This window comes from Heteronotia binoei, chromosome 9, assembly GCF_032191835.1.
Source record: "Heteronotia binoei isolate CCM8104 ecotype False Entrance Well chromosome 9, APGP_CSIRO_Hbin_v1, whole genome shotgun sequence".
NCBI lineage: Eukaryota > Metazoa > Chordata > Lepidosauria > Squamata > Gekkonidae > Heteronotia > Heteronotia binoei.
In genome coordinates, this window is record NC_083231.1 from 5366519 (window position 1) to 5388004 (window position 21486).

The following is a 21486-nucleotide window of genomic DNA, read 5'->3' on the forward strand; positions in this document are numbered from 1 at the left end:
TCACCCCAGTATATGAACATGAACCTTCCCTAAAACATACACCTCTGAGGAAGATAAAATGTATTATCTACTCCTCTGAATGTAAACAGAAAAAATAATTTTTGCACAGAGCATCTACAGCACTTATTTGACCACTTAACAGTTTAACTTTTAAGAACAAGCAACACTGCTATTCAAATTGAATGGAAGTCTATACCTGTGGTTTCCATGGACCGTATGCTGCAACTTATTCAGCAAAAAAAATTATGTTTAGGACATACTGGACACCACAGAGTCATTTCATTAAAGGACTAAGAAAAGTGTCTGATTGTTGGAGCTGTAACTTTGCAAGATGTATCTCTTGAACATATGCTTTAGGCCTGTCCAGTCATTCAATCTTTGGGGGAGGAAGTAACTACTCATATCAATTTTGTATTAGAATATTAATTGATGCTTAAGGATGCTCATTTATCTAAGGGACCATCTTCTCCATTATGTCCCTGGAAGGGCGTTGTGCTCTGCTGATAACAACCTGCTGGTAATCCCTGGCCCTTAAAAAAGCCTGGCTGTCCTCAACTAGGGTTAAGGTTTTTCAGTCCTGGACCCTACCTGGTGAAACTCTCTGCTGAATGACATCCAGGCTCTTCGAGGTGTCTTGCAATTCTGCAGGGCCTGTAAGGCAGAGATATTCTGCCTGGCTTTAGAGTGAGGACAGTGATGGCTGGCACCCTTTTTTCTATCCACACCCCTCCAGAAGTCCCCCCCTCCCCTATGCTCCAACAGTCTGGGAGAATGAACACAATTAGCAGGAAGCCATCAGGAATTTTTTATTGTTTTAAAACCATCTACTGTTTTTAATCTATGTTTTATTTTCTACTTGATGTACATTGCTCATAGCCTGGCCTTGGCTGGGATGGAGCAATCATTCAAATCTAATAAATAATAATAATGGTGGATTGAGGACCTTACAACTGTATTGTCATGTTATATTTTTATTTCTTTTTGGAATAATTAAAAATTAATACAATTTTAAAAACTGAATTAAAGCCTATAAGCGAAGCAAATTTTAAAACGTTTTAGTCCTAAGACGCTACCATTCTCTTTTTTTTTTAAAAAAAAAATCCAAATCTGAAAACAGTATTTTACCCTAGTAAATTCATGGGAGGGGACCCACAATTGGTTTTTGTTCTTCAAAAACCATGAACAATTCTGGGACAACATTTAGTCTACATTAGTAGATAAATAATTTAACATCTGCCTATAAATATAGATAGCAAAAATATACACATATCCTCAACACACAAGCCTTGGTACTAGTTGAAGGTAAAATTGTCTAATTGTTGGAGCTATAGACATATCTCTTGAGCATATGCTTTGGGCCTGCCAAGTTATTCAGTCTTTGGGGGAGGAAGTAACTATTCATATCGTAATGTCATTTGAATATTAGTGGCAGAATCCTGAGAATGTGGTCAAATGAATGTTGGCACTGACAAATTTGAACTATTTTTCATCTCCATATAAGAACTGTCACCCATAAATTTGATACTGGCTCTCCCAAATTTAACACTGGCTTCTCAAAGCTAAATATTTCCGAGATCTAATTGTTGATATTATAATTAAGTATGCAGCAGAATGGGGGGGGGGGGGAGGGTTAGAAAATGCCCTGAACACAGTTCAACTGAAGTATGTCCTATTTATGTTTTCCTGAAACATCTCAGAATATTTTTAAAAGGTTAATCTTGCAACTACATTATCATTTTTCCATCTAGTCTCATGGCGAAAGTGCTCTCTCTAGCTTTGGTTTGTTAAGCACAATGGGGAAAACACATTTAATGGAATATTTTTATGCTTACAAAATGAATTTCACTAAAATGAACAAATGGTTCATTTTGGATTTAGAAACAAACTTTTAAGATCCTGCAATTCTTTCTTCATTCTTTCTTTATGTTTTCCATGCAGCGTGCCACAACTGGCATCTAAATAGTTGCTTTGCATCATGAAGTGAAACATCTTGAATGCTCAAACTGTATTTTTATGAGTGCCTGGGGACCCTGCATTTTAGTGGTCTATTAAATGCCAGCAATTTCATGCTGCCTTGCATAAGACAGCATTCACAAATCGCAGACTAGCAACTCCATAGTTACACTGCATGTACTCCATCAACTTAAGCAAAATGGGGACTACTTCTTTCCAAAAATCATATTTATTTTGATATAAACATTTTTCCCAGTTCTTTTTCTTACCTACTTAGAATCTACACATTTAAAAAGCTCAGACTAACACATTCCTGAGAGCCTCATCTCTAAATTAAAACAATGCAGCCACAAATACACAACTCTTTATAGAGGTGTACACCTGAAACATTATTAAAGTCCAATATTAAATCTTGTCTATTTCAGAATGCAGCCTGTTCTCAGCTTTCCCCACTGTTTGTATTCATGCATGTTAATTCACTTCTTACCTGGCAGTGTGATTCTTTTCAAAAAGAAGTCAAGTCCTACGGTTTGTTTGTACTGCTTCCCAAAAGCTTCTTGAGCAAAGCGTGTGGCTAAAGAGGTCTAAAAACAGAATCACATCAAATACACTTGGTATCTTAAAAGCCACAACTTAATAATATCATAATAAATAAAACAAAGCACATTTTTTTTAAAAAAAAATCAGTGACTGCTAATGTAGAAAATAATCCCAATTTAAACAGATAATAAAATAATTAAAAACTTAGCAGGTAAAAACAAAGACAAATAACAGTCATATAGTCCAACCTATGCATGATTATTGAGGAGTAAACTCCCTGCTAAGTGAGCTTATTAATTCCATCTTAGCGTATATTAATAAATATGTATTTCATCAACTTTTTCTGAATGCCAAATTTACAAATATATTACCATATTAATGGTAACAGTAGTCAAAACTGACAACTTTTGCAAGACAGTTTTTTGGATGACTGGCAGATTTGAATGTTTTACAATAAATAACATTAAGAAAATATCTACTATATACAAATGTTGTAAGAAAATCCTAAGCTGCTCCAGCACACAGAAAAAGAAGAAAGAAAAAGTAGACAGGAAAAATCCAAAGCATGGTTATAGAATAGGGGAGATTTGTCTTAGCAGCAGTATGTGCGAAAAGTATCTAGGGGTCTTAGTGGATCATACGCTGAACATGAGTCGACAGTGTGATGTGGTGGCTAAAAAGGCAAATGCAATTTTGGGCTGTATCAACAGAAGTATAGTGTCCAGATCACATAATGCGATGGTATCACTTTACTCTGCTCTGGTAAGACCTCATCTGGAGTATTGTGTTCAGTTTTGGGCACCACATTTTAAGAAGGATATAGACAAGCTGGAACGGGTCCAGAGGAGGGCGACGAGATGGTGAGGAAAGGTTGAAGAAACTGGGCATGTTTAGCCTGGAGAAGAGGCGGCTGAGAGGTGATATGATCACCACCTTCAAGTACTTGAAGGGCTGTCATATAGAGGATAGTGTGGAATTGTTTTCTGTGGCCCTGGAAGGCAGGACCAGAACCAATGGGTTGAAATTAAATCAAAAGAGTTTCCGGCTCAACATTAGGAAGAACTTCCTGACCATTAGAGCAATTCCTCAGTGGAACAGACTTTCTCGGGAGGTGGTGGGCTCTCCTTCCTTGGAGGTCTTTAAACATAGGCTAGATGGCCATCTGACAGCAATGCTGATCCTGTGAATTTAGGGGGAGGGGTTTGTGAGTTTCCTTCATTGTGCAGGGGGTTAGACTAGATGACCCTGGAGGTCCCTTCCAACTCTATGATTCTATCACGTATTGATTACTTACTGCAGGAACATGAAGAATATTTCTGAAAAATGTGTGCTCACAATGTTTATTTATTTATTTAGTAAAATGTCCCTCCTCTGCAATTTTCCTCCTACATCGTTAATACTGGCCAGGAGCCAAAGAGCCACATGAAGCCTTCATATGTCCAAGGGTTTGTATACTTGTGTTTCTGGAGCAGCCCTGCCCACCCCTAACTGCACCTTGATACGTTTTGAAGCTGAGGGGCTCTGACAACAATCAGCAGCATGGCCCAGAGATGTGCAGGTTAAAGGGGGAAATGCCTAAAATATCTTACAAAGCAAAGATGTTAGGATCCCAGTGGCTAACGATAATTGTTCAGCTAAATAACTGAGGCAAATTCATTTTTACATGTGTGTCTTCATGAGGCCTAACCTACTTGTCAAATGTGAGGGTCCTTAAGCATATGCTCTTTTAGAGGACACTCCTAGAAACTAAAAAGCAATTTTCTTAATATTATATTGATTTTGAGTCTTCAATGTACTACTAAGAAACTTGCAGCATTTTAAACTAGCACCTGTTGCATTGCCTAACATACATGCTTGGGACCGGAGCCTCAATTAAAAAAAGTGTAACACAAAGGCTGTTTTCTGGAAAGATATTACTTTCAGATTGCAACAACATAGCAAACAAGCTGTATTATGTTAGTGTATCAGTAATTGCAGTTACTCCATTCATTACAATAAAAAGGATATGCAGACCAAAAATTCTTCTGAAGGTTTGATTTAAAAACTGCATATTAAGAAACATTTCAGCGTTGTAATTTCAAATGTGTTCACAAGAAGGATATAAATACATACATATAAATACATCGATGAAAATTCTAAAATGAAAACAATAACATGAAAAAAATCAATGGAGGAAACAACCAATGTTTCTGTTTCAGCAAACTGATCTCAACTTTAAATATGCCATCCTCCTGATAGCAAATTGAACTTCAGGGGCAAAAATATGCACACTATAGATGTAAATTTAGAAAACACAGAAACATCCAGTAAGGTTAAGAAATAGAACTTCAGGGGCAAAAATATGTACAAATATAGATGTAAATTTAGAAAACACAGAGACATCCTGTAAAATTAAGAAATTGAACTTCAGGGGCAAAAATATATACAAATATAGATGTAAATTTAGAAAACACAGAAACATCCAGTAAGGTTAAGAAATTGAACTTCAGGGGCAAAAATATGTACAAATATAGATGTAGATTTAGAAAACACAGAAACATCCAGTAGATTCTCTACTTTATTCCTCCCCCTTTGATATAAGGACATTGCAAATATTAATTTTATCCCTCTCCAACACTTGATATTCTCCAGAGGTTTTTAAAGGTGTTAATGAAAACACACACTGGGTTAACAACTGCCAGTGAGAGCAAGAAGTTATCAGCAGCAAAGGAAAATTCTCTTAAAGCAGCTTTCTTACATCCTCTCCTTAATGAGAAAAAATGTAGGGCAGCAAATCAGCGACTGTCTGGGACCCCCTATATTTTTGCTGTTAATGAATGTGCTACATTGGAGGTCCTGCTCTAACAGCCCTGGAAAAACATGACTTCTAGTTCAAGCACAAATATTTATCCTCCAAGTACAACAGTATCAGCAGTTCACGTTCTTCTATTCAGCAACAGGCTTCCAGAAAACTAATTCTAACATTTGCCTTTATATATTTTTCTAAACTTAAAATACACTCTCAGACAGACATTTCGTCTTCAAGACACTGGAGTCCTGAAAACAAAACCTTGACACCAGTCCGCACCTTCTTCCAGTAACATATTCACACACAAAAACAGGCAGTGAAGAATACAGAACAAAACTTTGGCATTCAACTTAATTTGACAACTTCAACTTCTAAGGGGCACTGCCTTATGGGTCAAAAAAGCACTTGGAATTAATGCCCAGAATGCTGTGGGATACCAGAAATGCCCAGATCAGTGTTCCCATCAGGAACAACCAGTTGCTGGGTTCTCACCAAAGCTGTCAAATGCAACACATGGGAACTTTATCAAACCTTTGGGGTATCCATTCTAGTTCAATACCAACCCCAGTTTCCTTCCCTGAACTGCCGTTCCTAATGTTCAGGATGATAGGGAGGGGAGACTGAGAGTGATATTTAACAGTTTTAAAATATTCCAGCATTATTCCTATAGCTACTTCATCTCATTAACAGTTGATTTAATGAGGTAGCAATTCTCTAGCTTTTTTTTTTTTTGGCCAGGTCATTTATTTATACTTTTCCTAGCTGGACTTTGAGTCTACTGCCTATTAGGGAACAATGCCAAGCAATCTACTCAGAAGTAAACTTCATTTTATTCAACATGACTTATGCCCAGGAAAGCGTCCTTTGGAGTTGAGGCCTTAAGTCTTCCCTTCAGTTTCTTTGCGCTCCCGCAAGCCTTCCATTCTTGACTCCACAAACCAACCTGGATACATATGCCCCATTCACCAGCCATCCATTTATCCATCTCCACAGATCACCTTAACTCTACTTTCCCTGGCCTTGGGGCTGTTACAGTGGCCATATATTTTCTAATATGACTGTGTTGAATTTTTGCTCTTGTCTCGAACACTTTCAAAGTGAAAAGGGGACGACAGCTACACAAGAAAAACTTCCCACTTAACCTTTTTATCGGTTGGTACCTGTTTAAAATCTCGGCGGGGAGGGCGGGATATAAATAAAACATTATTATTATTATTAATATTATTTAAAGCAGCTTCTTTTGATATTTTGGTGCTTCAGTTATCTTCAAAAAAAAAAAAAAGAAGGCTCCATCTTGAAGCAATCCTAACCAATCGGAGACTGCACAGGTAACACGATGATGGCAAAATCAGAAGTGGCCAGGACGCACTGATTTCAGTCCACTACCATAGCCCAGTACTTCAGGCCACATGCATATGTGAGCTACAGACTTATCGAGACACTAATAGAATTCTAAACAGACTTTGGACTTCAGTGGTCTTAGAAAGATATAGCTCTGCTTAGGATTGCCCTGACAGTGTCCCCTGCTAGCAAAGGCACAAACAGAGCTCCTTGCTCCCATGTTCTGCAGCACCCAGGGTGCACATTCCTACTGCCATTAGGTGTGGGAACCCTCTTCCTGGAAGTATTTAAAAACTTACTTTTGTCTTTACAACTGCTATACTGTTTTATTTAACTTCATTTTCAACAAAGGTTTCAACTATCTGAGCTATCCCTAAGAGTCCAAATGAAAACAAAAAACTGTTCAAACTCTTAAATGCTATTGACATGCATTCATATTTTATATAACATCGCTAATTACCAATTCCATTCAATGTATTAATTCCCACAGATCATTTGGTCATAAGCAAATAAAGACTGACAATAATAACTGCACTCACTCAGAACAGAGGTCCCCAGCGTACAGCTCGTGGGTACAATAGTACCCATTGACACTTTTCCAACACCTTTGCCAACTGATTTTATAAAGTGGGTGGGAGCAGTTGGGGTTTTTGCCCAGCAAGAACATTGGCCATTGGAGATTTGATTGGCTATGCAGATTTTTAAAAACGTTTCTTTGGCAGCAGCTGCCACCACAGCACAAAGTAAGCTGAAGCAGCCATTTGGTGGCAGGCTCCACCTTCTGCAGCAACCATTTTGGGGCTGCAACCACCACACTGTATCAGAATTCAAAAGATGCTCGAAGACTCACAAAGGTTAGGGACCCCAGACTTACACTTAGAATTTTAATTTAATAACTTGGTTTTTATAATTAGCATAGAGCTAACACTTTCTTTCGCCATTTCAATTTTACCCAAATATGCTGTGCTTTAAATACTTCATTGCTGTTTGACAATATTTGAGCAATTTTTCCCTACATTTCTCCACACAAAATGTTTGTATGTGTTGCTGGCAATAAAGAGTTTTTTTCCCTTCTGGCTAGATATCCAAGTGTGGATTCAGACATTCATTGCATCACTCCATGACATCAACAAGTGGTGATTTGCATGTGAGAAGCAGCCATCATGGATCAAGCTCCAGAAAAAGAACCATCACCTGATTTCACCTTGCACAAAATTACTTTTCCATATGGAAACAACCTACCAATGAAATATCAAGTGATTAACACACCTTGGTAAACTGGCTCACAGAAATTCAATTCAGATACCCATGGTTTACTCTAACTGCAGTTTAAGCCAAGGTTTGTGCTTCCAAACATACAACCTATGATTTAGAGCATGGGTGTCAAACTCATTTGTAATGATGGCCAAATCTGAAATAAATGGGACTTTGTCAGGCCAGGCCCTGTGTGTCATAAAATGTAACACTCTTGCAATATTTTGAAGTTGACCCCAGATTTATACCCCGCTCTTCTTTCTGAATCAGAGTGGCTTACAATCTCTTTTATCTTCTTCCCCCACAACATACATCCTATGAGGTGGGTGGGGCTGAGAGAGCTCTCCCAGAAGCTGCCCTTTCAAGGACAACCTTTGCCAGAGATATGGCTGACCCAAGGCCATTCCAGCAGTTGCAAGTGGAGGAGTGGGGAATCAAACCTGGTTCTCCCAGATAAGAGTCCACACACTTAACCACTACACTAAACTGGCCCTGTTTAAGTCTTTCACACCTGACACCTCCCAAACTCTTCCCCCACACATACACACCCTTAAAAGATGCCTGCCTAAAATGGAAAGGTGGGGGGATAGTGGGATTTGGCAATACAATTAAAAAAAATAAAACATCAAGAAAAAGTAAAAGGATCACAGCAGAAACTAAAAATGTAAACCCTTGGGAAACATGAAATGGCTGGGCATTGCAAGCTTCTCCCCCACAGTCTACTCAGAGTGGCAATGGCTTTCCATTTCCCTTTGGCTGTAGGTTCCCAGGTTCCTGTACTTACTCAAGCATCCATTCTCAGGTTCATTCAGCAGAGACAAGGTGGCTCAAAATATCAACTGTTTATTTGCAACCATCTCACAACCGACAACTACAGCTAACATACAAAACTGGAAACGGAAACAAGCTCCATCCAATATGACCAAACTAAATCACACAAATATTAGGGGGTGGGGGAGCAGACTGTTCCATCACATATATACATATCTACAATAAATAAACCACATTCCAAAGTCTCAGGTTTTTTTACAGGGTGGTTTGAGATGGGAGAGGCTTGAAGGTCCAATATAGATAACAGAATCCAAGAATGCCAATTGACTTCCATGGGCTCCATAGAGTGTTCAGATGTAAAACCTTTTTCCAGCCCTCATGCAAAAAGGCTATGATGTCACTATTAGTTGGTTTCATAGCGTCCATGCTCTGGCGAACCACCCAGCTGTTGAAGGTGGCCAAGGTCTCATGGCTGGAACTGCTTGGAAATTTTGTCCCTAGGCAAGACTGATAGTTTTAGGTCCCACCTTTCATCCTCCATGCCATCAATTGGAGCCATCCTGGGTCTGGATGGAGGATATGCCCCTGATGAAACAAGTCCCATTGGACTGGAAGCCTCCAAGGTTCTACCACCAATAGTTGAATCAGCACTGAGAACCAGATTCTCCTTGGCCATAGGGGGCCAGCAGGTTCATGTTGGCTTTTTCCTGCCTGATCTTTCTTAGCACCTTGCTAAGGATTGAGAGTGGAGGAAAAATATACAACAGATCTCTTGGCCATTTGATTTGAAGGACATCCAGACCCTCTGCTTCCCTCTCGATGAATCTGGAGAAAAACTTGACACCTTCTGATTTTTTTATTGAAGCAAACTGACCCAACAGAGGAGTCCCAAAGCATGAGGTCAATTCCACAAAAACCTGGCTGTTCCAAGGACCATGCTGCAGGGTCCACATCCTCCCAACTCAACTAATCCCCTTGAGTGCTAAGTACTCCTTGAATGTGTTGAGTTTTCAGTCCTTTCAGCTGTTTTTTGGCCCACAAGAAAATCCCCACTGACTCCTGATGTACTAGAATTGCTCGTTTCACCTTGACAATTTATGTGAGCCTTTATGTGACAATTTATTGTGTTTGTGTGGATCATCAGGAAATTTTTCTTTTAAGATAGCTAGGAAAGCCAGAAGTGCCAAACATACCACTCGAAGAGATTTATGCTATTCTTTTTCTCGTCATGGCTTCACTTGCCTTGTACTGTCTTGTTCAGGCAATCAGGCCCCCAACCCTTCAGGCTGGTGTCCATGGTTACCATAATATAGGGGTTCTGGAAGAGGGGAACACCCTGACCCAGGTTCACAGGGGAAGTCCACCATCTCAGTGACTTCTTCACTTTGGCCATAAGAGGAAGGAATCTATGTTTTCTCCTCCTGATGTTGTTTTGATACGAGATGAGTACCCATTGCAGAGTTCTCCCATGGAATCTTGCCTCTGGCACCAATTATATTGCTGAAATCATCATCCTCTTCCGTTGTCACAAAATGGTGATCAGAGATTTGATTGTCATCTGCTTTTCTTTTTTTCTATAAATCAAAATTTTATTATAGACTCATTATAATTCATACCTAATCCAACAGAAAAGTGTACAACAATAACAAATCAAAAACAACACAACTTAATAACATCTCACCTAAGTTAACATACACTAAAGTTGATCTATCTCTTTGGAGATTACTTCATGTGTTACCATTCCACACTTCTTAATATGTATATATGTGTGTCTATTTATATTTTTTATTATTTTTTTCCTTTTTTAGTAGAGGAATAATTAAGCTTAACAATACTATCTTCCCTAACACATTTTTAAAGTTTAATACCACAATCATTCAATATTTCCTTCTTCTTCTATAACTTCATTATTTCTTCTACTCTCAAGAAAAAATCAATAAAATTAAATTCTAACAAAATATCTCTGTCCCTGGAGACCTCAAGGGTTAATGTCTAGAAGAGATACTTCCCTCCTTCCACCTGGACTGAATTAGCTATGGAGGGAAATTACCCAAATGCTCGCGCCAGCTGACCCCACCCAACCATAAATTCCGAAAGAAAAGTCTTTAGATATAAATTATAAATTTCGTCAACTTTTCCATTTTCTTGTTGCTTCAGTTTCTTTTTAGAGAGAGTCCATACTTTCTTCCAAGTTTACATGATCTTCCTCAGTACAAGCATGGGTTGTCCTTAAAGAGACAAGAGGAGAGCATTCCTTTCTCTTGTTTACTCTCGATGCAGGGGAGGAGGGAGTTAACTTGGAGAGTAATAATTCACCCGAGGCTGCGTCATATGCTGTATATGAAGTGGAGCCTTTTTGGACGTATAATTTGCCTGATTGTAACCATTTATATTTAATTTTTAAGTCCCGCAGTTTGGCAGTTGTATCCTTGAGGTATTTTCTGATTCTTAAAAATTCAGGAGGGAGATCCGGAAAGACCTGAATCTTTAACCCCTGATAGTCTAAGCCCCCCCTCTCTCTGGCCTTGTCGGAGCGGGAGTAGCAGAGTGAGGGAGATGACTTGCCCGACACAGGGCTTCAGGAAAGAAAATCAGGCAGACGCGTGCAACTAGTGCCAAAAGGTGTATTAACATATATACACGACAAGTGCTCTCTTGTGCAGTCTATACAATATCACCTCCACGGACAAAGTGCTTCGCCTAACCACCATCTCACAGGGAGAGACCTGTGTGATGCACACACAGATCATATATAGTCCAAGCAGCCAATCCTGGCCGTGCTGACTCAGCAGATTGCATCACTTGGCTTCTGCCGGCTCAAGCCGGTCTGCTGATCAGGTCACTGTGACCTAGCCTGGCAGCTAGATCACCAGCTGTCATACTGTGGCTGTCAGACTGGGTTTATGTAGATTCTTGCTCCAACACACCTCCTAATCTATTTAAACCCAGTGCACCAAAACACTTTACACAGTTTACATACATGTCCACCAGCAACATTACAGTTCATATTTACGTAGCTCGGAACCCTTTCCGGAATTCGTTCAGGAACTCATCATGATTGTAAAACACATCATCGTGTTCCTGTTCAGCCAGCTCTTTCAGACGCTTGGCTTCAGCCTCCTTCTCCCTTGCCTCGCACTCTGCCACCCAGGCTTTCCATTTCTTAGCCTTTTCTTTTAACATTTCCTCAAATCCGGGTGGGTCTGGATTGACAGTCAGAGTGACATAGGGACACTTGTACCTAGCGGGACGTTGGCCTTTGGTGGACCTGGCAGACACCCGTGGCCCTGTGCTTGGACCAGCTTTGTCTTCTTCGGGTTGCTCTGTTCCCACCTCCTGGGCTGGGTGCTCTGCCCCTGTAATTGGGTGTTGAACCTCCTGACTCTCACACTTTACCTCCAGTTCCTGCATTTGAGGCTCTGCCTCCTGACTCTGCTCGTCAGGCTCTGTGCCAGCATTCGGCTCACCTTCTCCAGCCCCACTGGGTGCCACCTCCTGGGCTGGAGTTCTGGGCTGCGCTCCAACATCGTTATCGCTACTTGGCAGCAGGACAAATTGTTTCTGCAAGGAGTGCAACCTTGGCCAGCTGCTTTCTTCATTGAACTGGGCACTCTTACTAAGTGTTATCTTGCTTTTGCTATTGCAGAAACGATAACACCTGGCCCTTGGCTTGTAGCCCAGAAAAATTAGGCTCTCTGCCCGGACATCCCCCTCCCCGCTACTCGTGGAGTGGATGCCAACCCGAGCCCGTGACCCAAAGACTTTTAAAGAACTCAAATCTGGGGTCTTGTTCAACAGTAACCTGTAAGGCACATTTTTCACAGTATTACACCAAACCCTATTTTGTAAAAAAACAGCTGCATGTATGGTTTCTGCCCAATAGGTCATTGGCAGTTGTGCATCCTCTAACATGCAATACATCACATTCTGCAATACAGCCCCATGCCCATTTTCTCGGGGCGTTGCCGGGTTCGTCAGACGGTGGGCAATGCCCTTGTTCTCCAGCCAACGTTTCATCTGGTTAGATAAGAATTCCCCCCCTCTGTCGGTTTGTACAGCCAGGAGATTAACCCCTAATTGTCTCTCCACTGCTTTGACCCACTTGGTGAATGTCTTATACACCTCAGACTTATGCACCATGGTGAAAACCCACGCGTACCTCGTGTGGTCGTCGGTGGCCACCAAGCAGTATCTCCTCCCCGACAGACTCTTTGGCAATGGGCCAATAACGTCTAAATGGACTAGTTCCAGGGCTCGTGTGCTTTCCCTTGAGCTTTCTTTAGCAACAGCACACGCCTTGCTTTTGGTCTTCTTGCAGACCTGGCAATCCAAGTAACATTTGCAAGGATTTACTTTCAAACTAGGCACAAGCTCCAGGGTTTTCTTTAACGCCCTAAATCCGCAGTGCCCAAGTCTCCTATGGAGCAAATGTATACAATTATTGTGCACAGGCTCATTCGACACCTGAGCCACCTGGGCACAATCACTCTGGACCACATACAGTTTACCTTCCCTCTTTCCTGTCACAAGCAACTTTCCCCCACCTCCCAGGATTTTGCAGCAGGTTTTCTCAAATCTCACCTGGTATCCCTGGTCAAACAGTGTGCTAACACTCAACAGGTTAGACTGCAGTGAGGGTACATACAACACATTTTGCAACATACATTTCAGTGCAGGAAATTCCACATTGCCTGAGCAAACAGAATTGGCAGTGGTCCCATCAGCCAATCTCACATACTTATGCTCAGGACTGTCAATGTTTTTCAACAACTCCTTCTCGCAGCAGAGATGGCTCGTTGCCCCGGAGTCTAAAATCCAAGCAGACCCTGTGCTCTCTACTGCAGACGTGACCAGCCGGGTTGCTTCCTCACACGGGCTGGCGGTCCTCCGCTCTCGCCGCACACGCCCCCGCCTCTTCTCCCTCTCAGGGCAAGCTCGGAGCAGGTGCTGCGACGACCCGCATCCATAGCAGCGACGGACTGCAAACGCAGTCGGCTCCACTTCCTCCACCTTCGGACGCCTGCCAGCAGCAAAAGCTGGCTCATTCTTGGCTGTCTTCCCGGACACACCGATAACAGCACGCTGCCCGGCCGACACCCCCGGACAGCTCACGGCCGCAATTCTCTCTTGGAAGTCAAGCAGGTGGGCACAGACGTATTCCATGGTCAGGGTCGCTACGTCCACCGTCTCCAGAGAAGTTATCAGGGGAGTGTACTCAGGTGGCAACGACGACAGCAAAATGTACACTCTGTCGTCTGGAGCTACAGTCTTGCCTCTTGCCTCCAGCTCAACGAAACAGTCCGTTAGCCGTTTGATGTGATCTTTCACACACCCTCCAGCCGGCATAACGGTGCGGAACATCCTCCTTGTCAAGGCCATGAGGGAACCAGCAGTGGTGCTAACATGCACCGCACTCAACGCGTCCCAGGCAGCCTTGGGAGTGTCCTTCCCTCGCACGTAAACCAGCTGGTCATCTCCTATAGATAGCACTATGTTGGCCAGTGCCTTATCCGATAACACAGTCTCGGCAGGAGATAAGTCAGCAGGGGGGTTACTCACGAACAGCCATTGCCCTTCACGCTTGAGGTAGTGTTGCATTCTCAGGCTCCACACCGCGTAGTTGGCTGAGGTGAGCTTCTCAACGGCTACTCCAAGCTGTTGCTGAGCCATCGTGCCGACTCCTCCTCACAGCTGGCTGCCGACGTCCCTCTGGCTCTCAAACAGAGAACGGTGGTGCTTCTGTGTCCTTCACCGGCGTTCCTCGCCTCCGGCTCTTTCCAAACTCACAGTCAGCTCAACTCTCAACTCTCTCCTCCGCGCAGCGGAAGCGTGCTGGGCCCATAACCCTGTCGGAGCGGGAGTAGCAGAGTGAGGGAGATGACTTGCCCGACACAGGGCTTCAGGAAAGAAAATCAGGCAGACGCGTGCAACTAGTGCCAAAAGGTGTATTAACATATATACACGACAAGTGCTCTCTTGTGCAGTCTATACAATATCACCTCCACGGACAAAGTGCTTCGCCTAACCACCATCTCACAGGGAGAGACCTGTGTGATGCACACACAGATCATATATAGTCCAAGCAGCCAATCCTGGCCGTGCTGACTCAGCAGATTGCATCACTTGGCTTCTGCCGGCTCAAGCCGGTCTGCTGATCAGGTCACTGTGACCTAGCCTGGCAGCTAGATCACCAGCTGTCATACTGTGGCTGTCAGACTGGGTTTATGTAGATTCTTGCTCCAACAGGCCTCTGCAAAGACTCTTTGCCTCATTCGATAGTCCTTAAACTGCACCAAAATATCTCTGGTATAAGACAAATTGTTTTCACATACCTTGCCAACACGATATACTTTTTGAATGAGTGGGAGAACTTCGGCCTCCAGGTTAGTTGCTTCAGCAAGCCAATTTGCCATAAATACATATAAGTCCATTTCAGCTTCCACATCAGATTTAAAACCTCTAAACTTTAAACACAGCTCCCGGTTACGAAAGTCCATTGTTAAAACCCGTTCCCTCGTCCATGCATCTGATGTTATTTCAGATATTCTCCCTTCACACTCTTGAGCTCTTTTTAAAGCTTCTTGTGCTGTCTGGGTAACTTGTTTATGAGAATCCTCTAGTTCATGCAGACGCTGACACAACGGTTGTAACATAGAGATTATGTCCTCTCGTATTTCTTGTCTTAACTTAGACATTGCCTGCGTCAATAAATTCAATGTGAGAGGACATTCTCCTGCTGGTTCCTCATACCTCTCCAACCTTGTGTGGGAGGTGGATGGCAATTCCAAGAAGTCAGTTAAAAGCTGAACACTTTTTTTCATTCTGTTTACCCTTCTTCACCCCCTTTGGAGACATCACTCAAAGATTCAAAAAATATAGTTGAAGGGGTAAAAAGAATATAACTTTGGAGCCAGCTGGGCGAGCGTTAGGCAAAGGCTCTTGACCGGATGTTGGTCAAAGCCACTCCCCCCATCTGTTTTTCTAATGGTAGGAAAACTCTCACCAATCTGGGCATCCAGGTGGATGAGGGTTTAAGATGGAACTTCTGTACATTTATGAGGAACCTGTGTGCTTGGAGGAAGTGGATCACAAAGTTTATGTTATTTTGACACTTCCTCTGATCCTGGGCCCAGACCAAGATATTGTCAAGATAGGGGTATGTGCACATCCCCTCCCTCCTCAGAGTTGCTAGGACCTTGGTGAACACACGAGATGAAGAAGACAGATCAAACAGCAGTGCCCTATACTGGTAGTGTTGCCCTTGGAAAGCAAAACAAAGGTATTTTCAGAGTGCCAGATATATTAATATATGTAAATAGGCCTCCCTAAGGTCCAGGAAGTCAAGAAGTTGCTGTGGTGCAGGGATTGGAGGATGGACCTCAAAAGACTCCATGCAGAACTTCCCTTCCAACTCTATGATTCTATGATTCCTAATCTGGAGCTGGCAATCCTAGTTCTCAATTAGTGTTAGACTGCTTAAGACCTGGAACACCTAACAGAGACAGAGATGAGGAGGTGTATACAGAGATCCAAGGCAGCTTTAGCCAGCTGGGGCCCTGCAACTCAGGGTAGGGGAGAGGTATTTATGAATTTCCTGCATTATGCAGGGGATTGGAGTAGATGACCCTGGAGGTCCCTTCCAACTCTATGATTCTATTATTCTAACTTCTACTGGACAACACAGATGTTGAGAACCCTCAGGTTCAGTATGGCACATCTTTTGCCTGATTTCTTGGGGACAATAAAGAATATAGAGTACGCCCCCTGGAAAGGCTGTTGAGTTGGTACTGTCTCTATGGCACAAATTTTGAGAAGGCACTGGCCCTCCTTCAGTGTGGAAGGAGTAACAAAAACTGCATTTTGTATCTTGACTCCACAATGGAGAGGACCCAAAGGTCTTGAGTGATCCTTCGCAATTGTTAGGCAAAATCCTGCAGCCTCCCACCAATCCTGGAATCACGCAAAGGGATTTTTTTTTCGGTTGTTTGAGTTCTTGAGCCCCATCCTCCATTCAGACTCAGGATGGCTCCAATAGATGGCACAGAGGCTGAAAGGTGAGACCTAAAGCCGTCAGGGACATCACAGATATGTTACTTGAGTCTGGAGAACTGCTTCCCATGGAATCTTGACTGGTAGGCAGAAAGTTCTTGTACTGTGGAAGGTCCTTCTACTGTCCTTGTAATCTCTGCCCCTGTTGAGAGTACAATCAAAAGGACCGGAAAGATTTTGACTTATAGGCCCTTCTCCTTGGTGTTAGATGTAGAGGGCGTAGCTCGTTTTTCTTCAGTTTTGACCAACACTTTATCCTGTGGTCCCTCATAAAAAAATAGCCGCCCTGAGAACTCTTCTGTGGAGAGGTCTGATTCTGAAAGGGGGTTCACATTCCACTGCTTAAGCCAGAAGTTCCAACTCACCACCATGTTGGCTGCCTGAAACCTGGCATAGTATTGTATGCTGTCCTGGGAGGCATCCAATGCAAATTGAGCTGCACACTTTTCAACAATGACCTCTTCAGGGCAAGTGGATCTGGTTCAGGATGCTGAAGAGGGTCATCTGCCCAAATGACTATGGTGTGTGTAAAGTTTGAAAAAACTGCAGAGGCTCTGATGGCTAGGGATGCTGCTTCATGGACTCTCTCAGGAACAGTCTCATTTTTTCTGTCCATTGTCCCCATCCTTAGGCAAAACTGTGCCTGAATTAGTGCCACAACCAGGGCATCAACCAGAGGCACTTTCAGATCCTCCATCGTCTCATCTGGCAGGACATAAAATCTCTTGGCTATAGTTTGCAAGGTAGCTGCTCATTCAGATCTGATAATTCCAGGAACTGCCCATTCAGATTTGATCACTTCCTCAAAATTCTCAGAGAAGGAGCAGCCCGTCAATCTTTCTTGAAACCTCTGACAACCAGGCTGGCTGTAGTCTTGGAGGTTTTCTGTTCGCCCATGTCTATGGAGTAGTTAAGGGAAGAAACTACCTTATTGAGCAATTTCTGGAAATGCTCAGGTTGGAATAATCTGGCAGAGCTCTCTTTGGTATCAGACTCTTCTCCAGACCATTCACCCTCCTCTTTCTCTGAGCATTGGTTGTATAAGAAATGACAGAGGGGTTGCCTTCCACATCTGATTTGACTCTGTGTGATGGTTGTTTCCTTCTACGTCCCAGCTTGGGCTTCTTTGTAAGATGGGGGGGGGGGGGTCTGGAATCCATTTCCCTCTGATCTTGATCTCCTTAAGGACCTTTTCCTACATCTTTTCCTAGGTGCTTCTCCTTCTGAAGATGAAACTTATTACCCAGATGAGGCTGAATTGATGAAAGGTGACAGACTGTGCTTCCCAGTTTGTTGGAGCCCACAAGTTTTCACTGGGGGATCATCCCCACCACCACCAAATCTGTCATCAGTAGGCTCCCTCTCCTTCCCTGACTAGCCTTCTGCTGCAGGGTTGTGGGAACCAGGCCATTCTCCATGTATTCATCATCCAGTCAGTAGGGGGTTGTCAATAGAAGGTGGAGGAAACTGGCACAGCTACCATGTCTGAGCAAACCACAGCCATCATCCATGTCATAATTGGATGAAGCCAGCATGAAAGAAGAAATAACCAGAGAGCCTGGAGTCTTGTCCCACTGGAGGTGGGTTGAAAGATCTGGGCACCACCAAAGCAGCCAGAAACTCACCACCTGCTGCAGACGGGAAGCCGGCAGCAGCATTCACCCTTCACTCTAAAACTCAGAGTCTCAGAGCAGTCACAATCTCCTTTACCTGCCTGAGCAGGAAAGATTCAGGAGTTCTTTGGAGGAACAGCAGGAGATAGATGTACTAGTGACATATTCAGTTACAGGAAACTAAGGCAGGCCATTGCCTGGCAGGGCTTGTAACTGGCAGATGTTTCACATCATGAAACAGCCACCACTGGAGAGAGTGGAGAATAGGTAAACAGCTTACTTTCCTGACCTGCAGGCATTATGCCTCAGTGGAAAGCAAAGGTCCAATCTTCTCCAGTAGCGTTGTTAACCTTCAGGAGATGGCTGGAGATCACCTGGGATTACAACTGATCTCCAGATAACAGAGATCACCTAGACAAAATGACCATTTTGGAAGATGGACTGTATGGCATTATACTCCATTGAAATCCCTCCCTTCCCCAAACCTTCCTCAGGCTCTGCCCACAAAATCTCCAGGTATTTCCCAACCCAGACCTGGCAACCCTACTCTCCAGCCACTCCACCTCCTACCCTTTTCCACAGCCTTGGGGAATAGGTATACATTTAATATTAACAGTTACATAATTGTATCTAAACTTACTAGTTTCAGCCTGAGAAATTCCTGGAGATTTGGGGGTGGGGGAGAGTGGTATCTATGGAGGGGGAGTCTGGGGAGGGATTTCTGTTGTATATTATCGAGCAGGGGTGGCCAGACTTGCTTAATGTAAGAGCCACATAGAATAAACATCACCAGATGCTTGAAAGCCACAAGACATGAACATCCAAGGTTTGAGAGCTGCAAGAAAAGGAAGGAAGGAAAATAGATGAGGGAAGGAAGAAGTGGAAAGAAAGCAACTTTAACTTTAAATGCGTTCTCCAAGCTGTCAGCTGGTTTGGCTGGGAGAAGTGATTTAAAGAGACAAATGCCTTTTCCACGCCTGCTGATAGGGTGGTGGGGACTTCGAGAGCCACACAATATGTGTGAAAAAGCCACATGTGGCTCCCGAGCCACAATTTGGCCACTCCTGTTATAGAGTCTGTCCCCCAGAGTTATTTTCTCCTGGGGAACTGATCTCTGTTCTTTTGAGACAAGTGATAATTATGGGAGGTTGGCAACCCCATTTTAATGTTTGGCAGGCAGGCAGTAGTCATGTGGCTCTTTTGATGGATGGTAATTGTGACTGTGGCTCTCGATGAGACACCAAGCTAGCTCTACTGTGTTTAGGGTTGCCAATCTGGGACTTTTCAGTTTAAAAATGAGACAACTAAAGGGCAATAGAGGATTATCAAATTATAAATGCTGTAGAGAGAGCTAACAAAGTGGAATTTTTCTCCCTCTCCCAAATTACTAAAACTTGAGTCAAGGCAGGTTTCAGACGGGCAAAAGGAAATACTACTTTACACAGAGAGTGATTAAAATGTGGAATTTGCTGCCATGATGGCCAGAGGAATAAATAGCTTTAAGAGGGGATTAGATAGATTCATGGAGGATAAGTCTCTCAGCAGCTACTATCCATGGTGACTGAGGGGAACTTCCACAAAGGCACTAATCCTCTGAAATCCCAGAGCCCGGAGGCCACATCAGGGGAAGGCCTCAGCCTCTGTGCCCTGTTGTTGGTGCCCAGAGGACCTGGAGGCTGGGCTAGAGGCACCCTCACTGGTCTGATCCAAATGGGCTCTTCTGAGATTCTTAAATTTTAATCTCCAGGTGGTGGCTGGAAATCTCCTGGGATAATCTCCAGGCACCAGTTTACTGTTTGTCTAGAGAAAATGGCCGCTTTGGAAGTAGGGTTGCCAAGTCCAATTCAAGAAATATCTGGGGACTTTGGGGGTGGAGCCAGGAGACATTGGGGGTGGAGCCAGGAGACATTAGGGGTGGAGCCAAGATCAAGGCTGTGACAAGCATCATTGAACTCCAAAGGGAGTTCCGGCCATCACATTTAAAGGGACCGCACACCTTTCTAAATGCTTTCTTTCCATTGGAAATAACGAAGGATATGGGCATCTTCTTTGGGGGTTCATAGAATTAGACCCCCTGGTCCAATCCTTTTGAAACTCAGAGGGTGTTTTGAAGAGAGGCGTCAGATGCTATGCTGAAAATTTTGTGCCACTGCTTCCAAAAACAGCCTCCCCCAGAGCCCCAGATACCCACAAATCAATTCTCCATTATACCCTATGGGGATGGGTCTCCTTAGGCAATAATGGAACGTCCAACAGACACCCCCCCGCCCCCGCTTTCTGATGACCCTGAAGGGGGGGAAGGGCCTCCAAACCGGGGGATCTCCTGCCCCCACCTGGGGATTGGCAACCCTATTTGTAAGGCCCCACTGAAGCCCCTCCAAAATCTCCCCACCCGGGCCAGTGGGGCGCACTGAGCTAGCCGGCCGCTAGTTTGCCCTGGGCACGGGCATGACCGCGCGAGGCCGGCTAAACGAGGGCATCGCTAGGAACAAATAACGGGGGGATGCAGCCAGCCCCGCTGCACCAACTCTCGCGCCGCCCGGCTCGGCGGAGCCGCTGATCTCGCGATACGCCGCGATATTCTCGGCCCGACTGGCTGGCTGACCTTGCCGGAGGTGCCGTCGCCCAAAACCACGAACTTGAGCTGCCGGTCGGGGCACTCCTCCTCAGAGTCCGACATCGCCCGGCGGCCAGGAGGAGCCCCGCGCTCATTCACTCCTCCTCACGGCGGCAACGGAAACAAAGTCGTCGCCGCCGCCATCTTGCTTCCCCTTCGACCGCTCGTCGCTATGGCAGCCGCTGGACGAGACCATGAGGCAGAACGGGGGGGGGGGAGAGAGACAGAAAAGGAAGGTGCCCAGGCCGACTCGGGGAGGGGGGAGCGGTACTGAGCGGACCAGGAACGGGGGTGTAGCCGGTGAAAGACTGAAATAGCGCGGCGGAGAAAAAGCGGGAACGAGATTCGGCTCCTTCGGAGAGATTGATCGGGAGCGGCGGCCCCGCTTTTGCAAATTAATGGTTTGGCCCAAAGCGGTCACCGGCAAGTTTCGGGCTGCTAGCGACGCCCTGCGTGGTAACTAAGGCCCTGGAAAGGTGAATGACGAAAGGGAACGCCCCTTTTGCCTTATATGGTGAATAAGGGGCACCGGAAAGCTCTGTCAAGGACGGAGGGGAAAG

At 44.1% G+C, this 21486-nt stretch overlaps 1 protein-coding gene across 4 annotated transcripts in view; it reads right to left on the bottom strand.

Annotated features, from left to right (window-relative positions):
• Nucleotides 1-21187, bottom strand: part of RAB28 (RAB28, member RAS oncogene family) — a 92588-nt gene extending 71401 nt beyond the window's left edge. For 3 of the 4 annotated variants that reach the window (XM_060246178.1, XM_060246176.1, XM_060246177.1), the window contains exons 1-2: nt 20915-21119; nt 2441-2537 (exon numbers count right to left, since the gene is read on the bottom strand). In XM_060246178.1, coding sequence (XP_060102161.1) covers nt 2441-2537; nt 20915-20989 — 172 coding nt within the window. In that variant the 5' untranslated portion in view covers nt 20990-21119. Of the gene's footprint in view, nt 1-2440; nt 2538-20914 lie in introns of all 4 variants that reach the window. The other variant, XM_060246175.1, reaches the window with a different exon arrangement.
• Between the last annotated feature and the right edge of the window lie 299 nt (nt 21188-21486).